We start from the raw sequence: 10,484 nt of genomic DNA, 5'->3' as shown, positions 1-10,484 counted from the left end.
ATTACATATCATTATACATTTGTCCAAACTCTGAATTTACAATACAAAGTGCGAATCCTAACATAAACTCAGGACTTTAGTTAATAATTATGCATCAGTGTTGGTTTATCAATTGCAACAATTCTGCACTGGTGCAGGGTGTTGATGGTGAGGAAAACTGTGTGTGTGTGTCTGTGTATGTGTGTGGGAATAGGGTATATTGGGTCTCTGCTATGTTGTATTCAATTTTGCTATTGACCTGAAAGTTCCCTAAAAAGTAAAGTCTACTGTAAGTATGCTTGGGCATGAATACATAGATACACTCATTCAACTATAAGTTTTATAAACTCTAAATACCAATCAAATATTTCCAGTGACAATTTAGTGTCCAAAACGAGATGTACTGTAAGTATAAAATATATGCTAGATTTCAGATTTAGTACAAAAGAATATAAAACATCTCAACATTCTCTACTGATTACATGTTGAAATGGTAATATTTTTGACATATTGGTTAAATATCAGAATTTCACTTTTTTTTTTTTTGACAGTTCCATGCAGCTTGTGGGATCTTAAGTTTCCTGACCGGGGATCAAACCTGGGCCCTTGGCAGTGAAGGCATGGAGTCCTAACCACTGCCAGGGAATTCTCTCACCTATTTTTTAAAGGAGGCTACTAGAAAATCTTTAAGTTACACAGGTAGCTTGCATTATATTTCTATTAAATAGTGTTGCACAGGATATTCACAGGGCTTGTTCTCACACTGCATCTTCAGAAAGGCCCTCCCTGGTTATCCTATTTGAAATAGGATACAACATTTATTGTATCCTATTCCATCTTCCATCAACATTTATATATTCAGATCTAATTTTTCTCATAGCATTTATCACTGAGTATAGAAAATAGTTATTGCTTCCTCTGCCGCGCAAGTTCCATGAAGGCAGCAGCTGTTGCTGTTGTATCCCTAGTACTCAAAACAGTTCTCTACTCAGGAAGGAGTTGAAAGAACGATCCGTGTTCTTTCATGATGGATTCTTTAGGCTTATGTGTTAAGGAGTGGGGTGGACAGCATCTTGAGGACTTAATAAACATTTGAAGAGTGAATTCCAAATTCACATTTCAGGGTCTCAGCATTTCAGCCCTCCATTTCCAAATACAGAACCCTACCTGTGTATGTCCTCAAGTCCATTCTGCTGCCGCCTCCCATCTGCTATTTAACCCATCCACTGATTTTTCATTTCAGTTATTGCACTTTGCAATTCTAGAATTCTCATTAGGTGTTTATTTAAACGTATTTATTTTTAATTTGAGGATAATTGCTTTACATTATTGTGTTGCTTTCTGCCCACATGAATCAGCCACAGGTATAATACATTGTATTGCCTCCTTCCTGAGCCTCTGTCCCACCTCCCACCCCACCCTACCCCTCTAGGTTGTCACGGAGTACCGGGCTGAACTCTATCACAGAGCAAGTCTCCACTGGCTCTCTAATATTACATATGGTAATGTGCATGTTTCCATGTTGCTCACTGCGTTCATCCCACCCTCTCCTTCTCGCCCTGTGTCCACAAGTCTGGTCTCTGTCTGCCGTCTCCAGCGCTGCCCTGCAGATAGGTTCATCAGTGCCGTCTTTCTAGAGTCCATATATATGCGTTAATATACGATAGTTTTTCCCTTTCCGACTTCACTCTAATAGGCTCTATCATTAGGTTTTTATAGCTTTTGTTTCTGTGCTAAGATTCCCTGTTCACTCATATTTTCATTTAATCTTTGAACATATTTTTAACACCTGCATTAGCAAATAACAATATAACAACAGTAAAAGAGACCATCTCAATTTTTCCAACTATGGACCACAATTTCTTTTGTCTTTGTATATCCAGTAATTTTTTAAATTGAATACTGTGTATCTCTTGTAGAGATTCTGAATTCTGTCACCTCCTGAAAATTGATGATTCTTACTCTAGCCAGCACGTCAGTTCCTGGGCGGTCACCTTACACTAGTGTAGGCTTGGCTTTGTGCTCCATTAGCTCAAATCTGTGGAAAGCAAGGAGGACTCGGGTCTCCACACTCTGACTCCCCTGCCATTCGAGTCAGAGCATGTTAGGGCCGTCTACAGTAGGTGTCACTCCGGGGTATGGTCTTCATACTCCTGAAGTACAGTCTTTCTAGTGTTTTAGCTGGCTACACTGTTGTTAAGGAGTGTTCCACCTTCGGAGGCCCAGACACCCAGGGTCCCTCAGCACTGTTTTTCTGCCAGCACTGCTTGACCTGGGTATCTCTGTTCCGTTCTCATCGGTGTCGCAACTGCTGTTCGGTTAAGTATCCGGTGGTCTTGCTGTGGTTATATACCCTGTCCTCAGGCATGGACTTGTGGGGACCCCTTTATGGATTTCTGAGGCCACCTCTCTAAATAGCTTCCTTCTCTGACGCCCCACCCCACAGATTCCAGCATCTCAGCTGCTCCCCACGTGATCTCCATCTTGGCTTGCACTCAGCCTCTACACCTCAGGGAGCAGGCTGACTGTGGGGCTCAAGTGCTCAAGTTTCCCCTCTCTGAGAAGTTTCAGTTTTGTGCTACCTGAAAACAGGTGCTTAATGTATCAATATCTTGTCCAATTTTATAGTTGCTACTAATCCAGGAGGGCTAGGTAAGTTACTAAATCACAGCCAGAAGCAGAAGTCGGCCTTCCCTCAGAGTTTTTGATGTGGATCTAAGGAAGGAGGAGCAGCGTCTCTCAGGGGGCAAAACAGAAACCCTGGCCTGCTGGAAATCTTGGTTGGAGCTTTGGGGTGGAGCTGGCCTGAGAGAATGACGAACAAGTGGAGAGCAGCAGCAATCAGAGTGGAGAGCTGCCAGCATTCAAGGCCCCGTTTCAGCTGTCCTCAAGCCAGGAGGAGTTTACCCTGTATGCATTTCCCCCTCCAGCCCCATCTTTTTTTCTGGGATAGTTGGTCTAATTTTCATCTAGAACCCTTAGCGAGGGGTACCTTTTAAAAGCAATTAGATGTAGTCCAATTAGAATTGAATGTTAATGGCCCACATGTGATGTTAAGACTCAATAACCTAAACTTTGAAAATGAATTCATGTCACATTGTCTTATTGGAGCGTATGGTAAAATATGTGAGAGACGTTTCCAAGGTCAGCCATTGTGGGAAGTGACTGTCTGCCTCATAAATATGTTGGGTTGTTTTTTTTTTTAATTCTCTACCCTCATATTCTAGCAAATTTCGTTCTAAGATGATACAAATGAGAAGTCAAAAAAGCATATAATCTTAAGACTTTTAAATAAAGGGATATGTTTGAGAAATGACTTTGCAAGTCATATTCACATTTTCTCTGGAACCGTTTTTTTCATGTATATTTTATATCTGCATTTTCTCTTTATTGGGACAGTAGCAAATAACCCGGGAGAAGGCAATGGCACCCCACTCCAGTACTCTTGGCTGGAAAATCCCATGGATGGAGGAGTCTGGTAGGCTGCAGTCCATGGGGTCACGAAGAGTTGGACACGACTGAGCGACTTCACTTTCACTTCTCCCTTTCATGCAGTGGAGAAGGAAATGGCAACCCACTCCAGTGTTCTTGCCTGGAGAATCCCAGGGACGGGGGAGCCTGGTGGGCTGCCGTCTCTGGGGTCGCACAGAGCCGGACACGACTGAAGTGACTTAGCAGCAGCAGCAGCAGCAGCAGCAAATAACCCGAACTTATTCGGTTCTCCCTATCTTACCCCTTCCATACTACTTTTAGCCTCATTTCTATTATCCTTGCTCATGAGACTCTAGCCTCACAACTGCACTGTTTCAGTTACATGAAAATCTGATTATCTGGAACTTTATAGGCCTTGGAACTTTTTGTTTAATTTATAATGGAATTAATGTGTTGTATATGAATAAGAATCAGAAAAATAGAAAAACAAGTTTAATTTTTAATTTATTAGAACCCAGTAAGTGATGATTTTAAAAGCAGAGTTTCCATCAAATTAACACTGAATTCAGGGCAAAAATACATTTAAAAAACATAAACTGTAAGGCAGAAGTAAAACATTATAAAACCAGGATGTCTAATACAGACTGTAGAATGTCAGAATTTTAAGAGATTCACATAGTATTTTATAGCACTAAAATGTTAATACAGTCAGAAATATCAATTGATCCAAGATTTCTCCGTTTATAAAATGTCTAGACTGCTGATTGAAGGCGTTTTGCTGTGTGAGTAACAGCCACCATACGACCAAGTGACTATTTCTATGACAAAGGAGCTAAGGCAGGAAGTTCACGGTTTTCATTTGTGAAGGTTTTACAGTGTTTAAATATAAAGTGTTACTAGGAATATGTTTCAGATTCGTCTTCCCACCCTAACTTCCAAAAGGTACACATCACTTCCCTTTAATTCCATTTTAAAAAATGCTGTAAACTATCATTATAGGCCTGACTACTCACAGCAAAAGCATGAATTACTTACTTTGATAGGGTAGAAAAAACAATTTTAGTAAATCACTACATCTTTTCTTGGTTGCTAAATAATTTTAAACAGAGATCTAATAATTTTTACACCTCCAGTAAGTGAACAACCTTTTTTTTTAACCTCTGTAAGTTTGAATTTTGACTAGAACCTGAGTTACAGGGGGTAAAAGAAAAGCATCTCACGTTCACCTGCAATTAACAGTAGCCCTTCTGAAAACAGTTAACAAGTTTAAATTCTCATGATCAAAACCTTTTATTTAGGGGGTGGGGGATAAGATTTAAAAGTGCTTTCAATCAGAAAATAAGGATTAGCTAGCTTACATATTCTACTGAAGGGTGTCAAAAAAGACAAATGCATTTAAAATAATTTTTAAGTATAGCAAATATGAGGTTTATGGGCTCTTAACTAATATATTAAGTAGATAGAAAGATTCTTCATCTTCATTACAAACTTTTCAGCTATTTTAATAAAATGGCTGTAGACCTCACTGTACTTCTGTTTATCTGTGCATTAATAAAAACCTGTTAAAACCGCTTATTTAATACTTCTGAAAAAGTCTAGTCAAATAAGGTCACTAAAACTACCAGAGAAGCTTTGAAATACTGACTGAAAATTCATTTCAAGGTTGATTTAGCCTCTTTCGGAATCTGGCATTTAAATCATTAATATCTTCATCAACTTTAACTCTGAAAATATAAAAATTTTAGCCAGTAACAGTTACAGTTAAACAGTATTGATATTATGTGAAAAAATAAAAATAGAAAATAGGTCATCAATCATGCATTTCACAATTTCATGAAGTAAGGTAAGTATAACTCATAAATACTGTTACGTCTTTGCAGGTTTTCTCCACTCACATCAGGCCTCAGCTGAAAGCTTGTCTACCACACGCACCGGCACTCACGTGGAGTAGGAACAGGAGGGGTGATTTTGCACGTCGCTGCCCAGGGTTTGGCTGCAGGTGCCCCTCTCTTTCATGAAACTATTCTAGGTATAACTCCTTGAACAGCGTGAGTAAAGAGTGGACAGAACAGAACACCTGTTGGGCTAACAAGAATGTACTCGTGTATAAAAAGGTTTTCAGCTGAATAATTGTTCTCACTGTGGTTCTGCTATGTGCAACATATAAACTGTACAACCATTTTTCCTGTTTGTCTCTTTGTGGAAAGAATTAGGCTCAATAAAATGTAAAATATACATTAGTTTGCTTTAAATGCAAAGATTAAAGTTTTTCTTACTTTGTTTTTGGCTCAACTGTAACATAACCCCAGAAGTCTCTGCTTTAATAATACAATATGAAAAGTTCACATATGTACATGGGTACATTCTGTCATTAAATTTTTCCTTAAATCTATCTCAATGTATCTTTACAACTGATACAACTGATCTTTACAACAAAAGTCAAAATCAACAAAGTAGAAATGGTTCCATTTTACAGCACTTTAGGTTATCTGAAGTTTTCCTTCACGGCTTAAAGGGCATCGTTGAAACGTTGCTTTCCATAGTCTGCAGGATCCATTTGAAGTTCTCGTTCTTCATCGTCTATAAGGAAAACAATCAGGTATCAAGAATATTATTTTTAAAATCACTTGCAAAAATCCAATCAAATATCTTTTTTTTCCCTTCAGCCTACTCCTTATCTTACACCTGGAAATAGTGTTCTGTTTCTTAAGATGCTTGGTTAATGAGTGAAAAGTCTGTAACTGTTTTAGAAGATCACTTAATTTTAACAAATCTTTTGATGATAGAGAAGAAAAAAGCAAAGGAAGGGAAGAAAGGAAGGGAAAAGAGGGGAAGGGGACAGAGAGAAAGGAAGAAAGAAAGATGGGGAAAGAAGAAAGAGGATGAAAGAAAGAAGCAGAGCTGGACAGTGAGCAAAGCTGTAGGGTCCCGTAAGCACTGAGGAGCTGATCCTTCTATATGGAGGTATTATTCCCATGTAGATGGAAGCCGGTCCTTTAACGCTTTGATGGAAATTGTTCTTTATACACTTTCATACCTTTAAAAAACAAACATTTTTTCTAATAATACAATTAATCCATAACCATCATGTAAAAATTAGAAAATAAGAGGAAAATTAAAGTTACTCATAACCCCCGTATTTAATATTTTAGTGAATTTCTTTGCTCTTCTGCAAATAGCTTACCAGCAACTTGCAAAATGGAGTATATTAACTAAAAAAAAAAATTTTCTTGACCAAAAAAGAGAGAAAAAACTATTATACAATATCACTAGACACTAACATCCTCAAAGTCACTTTTAGTAGCTATATTAAACGACTTCATATAGTGCTTCAGAGTTTGACTTATTTGGCTATTGTCAGGTTTTTCTGGGTCCTTGGCTATCACCTATCACGTCACTACTCTCAGCTTAACTAGCAATAACAATTCTTCCTTCTAGTTTTACAGTTATTTCTATCTTCAGGTTTTGAAATAAGACTGCTCAGAGTATTAAAATTAGTATTTTAATTAGAGCTTAAGAGGCTCTATATTTTTTAGTACATGGTTTTTAATGACATCTTTTGGCTCCTCCACAGCCTTAAAAATAACTTTCAACCTTTTGGTTCAGTTACAATTACCCAATAGGTTAGTTTTTGACAGACTGAAAATATTACTATCATAACTGGGAAATAAAAATTTAAAGAAGGTTACATGTTGGATTCCAAATTCATGTGTACACTGTAGCTGTCTCCACTCTGTTCTTTTCGGTTTGATAGGTCCTCTCCTCTCAGCTTCTCCAGCATCATCTGTGGCAACGCTTTGCTCCGGAAAGATGCCATGAGGTGTAGGAGCTATGTATGTAATGTGCCAAGTAGTGTGCCAAGCAGTGACTGCTCGGTCGGGTCCGACTCTGCGACCTCATGCACTGCAGCCCCCAGGCGCCTCTGTCCATGGGACTCTCCAGGCAAGAACACGGGAGTGGGTGCCACTTCCTGCTCCCCAAGTAGTGCGTGTGCTATGTATTAACTTCCCATAATGACATGTTCTTATTTCTTCTTTACAGTTAGTCATTAACAATGCCAAACAAACCAACTTTCTCTTACCCTTCAATAACTTTCCTGTTAAATTTATAGAAATTCTCTTTTAGAAGTGCAAATTGATCTCATATTTTTAATACTGTAATTCAATAGGAATGATAACCCCAAATCTGTTATTTGCAAAGGCTGAAATTATATCCATAATCACATTTGTATTTTAAAAATATACTAATCACTCTCTTATTAAAGAACTCTTTGTACTTTAAGAAATTATCTTGGTTTTGAAAGGGAAATAATCACAGGCACCTGTATGGAAAGCTCTCCTTAGGACCCATGCTATGGGAACTCGCTACGTGGCCATAAACACGTCTTTCAGGACTTTAGTAACTAGACGAAGACAATCACCACAGAGCAGTGGGAAAAGCTACTATATAAAGGAGAATTTCTAGCAAATTAACAGGAAAATTGTGAAAAGGAAAAATGAGATTACCTTTGAGACTTTAAAATAAATAATTGTAAAGAGAAAACAAGAGCAAAGTTATGGGAATAGAAAAACTGAATTCTAGTCCTGGCTGAGGCATTTAACAAACTTGATCTTGTTCCTAAACCTCTTTAGACTTCTAATTACCTTCTTGGTAGAATAGGGATAACAACTATTTTTCCTACTTCAAAGTATATTAATGGATAGGAAGGCAGTCTTTACTTCTGAAAGTCCTGTGTAAACTCAAGGAGGAATCTGTTGGTTTTACCAATTTATGCTTTACAGCAAATTTTAATACGGGGTCTTCACACTGCTTTTCATAGTACTTCTGCTTGCCTTTTTCTTACACTGTGTATCATCTGCATGAGCTAGAGCCCACTCCCAGTGTAGCTGTTCTAACCAGAATTCAAGTTCTACCAACAACTTCTTTGCATTTATCTATAAACACAATGAAATTACCTAGCCAAATCTGATATAGGAGAACAGCCACTATATATAATTATATGGTCTAATATTTTATTTCATTTTATAAAGCAGCAAAATCTGTAAATAACTCAGCAACATAAAATGACTATTAAATATAAAGATATTTATAATTTATCAAATAATTTCTAAACTCGCTCTTGAGTCAAGAAAGGACCACCTCCAAAAAGCAAGCTCTACCAAGCAAGAATGCCTTGGGGAAATAGGCAGTGAGTCTCCATTAAAATGTACAGGTTAATGCACAGGCCAAAGTGCAATTATCCTGTAAAGCATGCAAACCAGGGGAAAAAATTCTGTAATTGCTTTATTTTTTTTTAAATTATTTTATTCAACAAACACTTATATAGTACTTACAGTATGAAAGATCCTATTCTAAGTGCTGAATAAATATTTAAATCATATAATCCACATAACAATTGTTGAGTTAGGTAACTATATTTATCCCTGTTTTACAGTTGAGGATTCTGAGCCACAAAAGTATAGGTAATTCACAAGGTCACACAGCTAGTAAGTGGTGGAGCTGCGATTCAGAAGCAGTCTGGCTCCAGAATCCAGGGATTTGGGCCCTATGCTAGACTCCCCTCCATGGATTATACTCAGTGATATGCGCTCCATCTTCTATTTGGCAAACATGGAGCTTCTATAGGGTTAAAGATAAGAGTACACGGAATTTGTAAACATCCATATCCTTATTATAATCAAAAATGACTTAAAAAAAGATACATCCATCAGATGTGTAGTGTTTCCAGATTTCATCTTGTAGTTAACTTTTTCATTGTTGTTTCATTGGGAAAAAATGTTTATAGCAATGTAAATTAAAAACTATTTCTCTCAGTCAGGATGTTTCAGAAAACCAGGAATTAAAAATCAAACCAGGACTGTAAATACAGGAAAAACAGGCTGCACTTAATTCTGCAGGAAACACTGCAAGCAGGACTGACCCAAATGACCAACGTGCATAAACAGGCATCAGTGAGAAATCTGGACTTACTGAAAGTGAAGGCCGCTCAGTCGTGTCCGACTCTTTGCGACCCCTATGGACTATATAGTCCATGGAATTCTCCAGGCCAGAATACTGGAGTGGGTAGCCGTTCCCTTCTCCAGGGGTCTTCCCAACCAAGGGATCGAACCCAGGTCTCCTGCACTGCAGGCGGATTCTTTACCAGTTGAGCCACAAGGGAAGCCCAAGAATACTGGCGTGGGTAGCCTAACCCTTCTCCAGGGAATCTTCCCAATCCAGGGATCAAACCCAGGTCTCCTGCACTGCAGGATGATTCTTTACCAGCTGAGCTAGAGATGCTGTCAAAGCCTGCATTTCATAATTAAGAATTTCAGAGACCAAAGTCGGTGTCCTTAGCTGAAGCTAGAACCTTAGTCCCACAGGTAGAATCTCAAATACAAGGGACCCAACAACAGCTTGAGGAAAAACAAAACAAAGAACCCCTGCTCCTAATCCTATGGAGAATAGAGCAGACCCCTATGGACTCTGTGGGAGAGGGAGAGGGTGAGATGATTTGGGAGAATGGCATTGAAACATGTATAATATATGAAATGAATCGCCAGTCCAGGTTTGATGCATGATACAGGATGCTCCGGGCTGGTGCACTGGGATGACCCAGAGGGATGGTACCGGGAGGGAGGTGGGAGGGGGGTTCAGGATGGGGAACACGTGTACATCCATGGCGGATTCATGTTGATGTATGGCAAAACCAATACAATATTATAAAGTAAAAATAAATAAATAAATAAAGCTAATCAAAAAAAAAAAAAAAGAAGAAGTGGCAGATGCAAGGAATCAGGAACTTTAACACTGAGGAGCACCACATCTGCTCTGGAACACCTACTTCTAGAAATAAACTTCCATGAAGTCAAAAAAATAAAGTGCAAGCTTCAGTTTGTGACATCTCTGCCTGCAGAGTTTTGGTGGTGGCATAGTTTCCACTTTCTTTCCAGGGTTTGGGGAAAGATGTTGTTTTAGGTATGCTGAAATATGAAACACGTTTGTCCCTAACACTTGTATATAGTGATTCCACCGTGAATGTGACCACAACATTTTAGAACTGAGAAGGACCATCTGTTTATTTTAGTTCACTG

General features: G+C 38.4%; 1 protein-coding gene across 1 annotated transcript in view; it reads right to left on the bottom strand.

Annotated features, from left to right (window-relative positions):
- Positions 1-3,898: 3,898 nt before the first annotated feature.
- CASC4 (cancer susceptibility candidate 4) overlaps positions 3,899-10,484 on the bottom strand; it is an 89,185-nt gene continuing 82,599 nt past the window's right edge. Inside the window, exon 11 of the mRNA XM_010845241.1 lies at positions 3,899-5,991. Within this exon, the coding sequence (XP_010843543.1) occupies positions 5,921-5,991 (71 nt within the window). The 3' untranslated portion in view covers positions 3,899-5,920. The remainder of the gene's footprint in view (positions 5,992-10,484) is intronic.

This window comes from Bison bison, unplaced genomic scaffold (assembly GCF_000754665.1).
Source record: "Bison bison bison isolate TAMUID 2011002044 unplaced genomic scaffold, Bison_UMD1.0 scf7180017864213, whole genome shotgun sequence".
NCBI lineage: Eukaryota > Metazoa > Chordata > Mammalia > Artiodactyla > Bovidae > Bison > Bison bison.
This window is presented reverse-complemented; position numbering and strand designations above follow the sequence as displayed.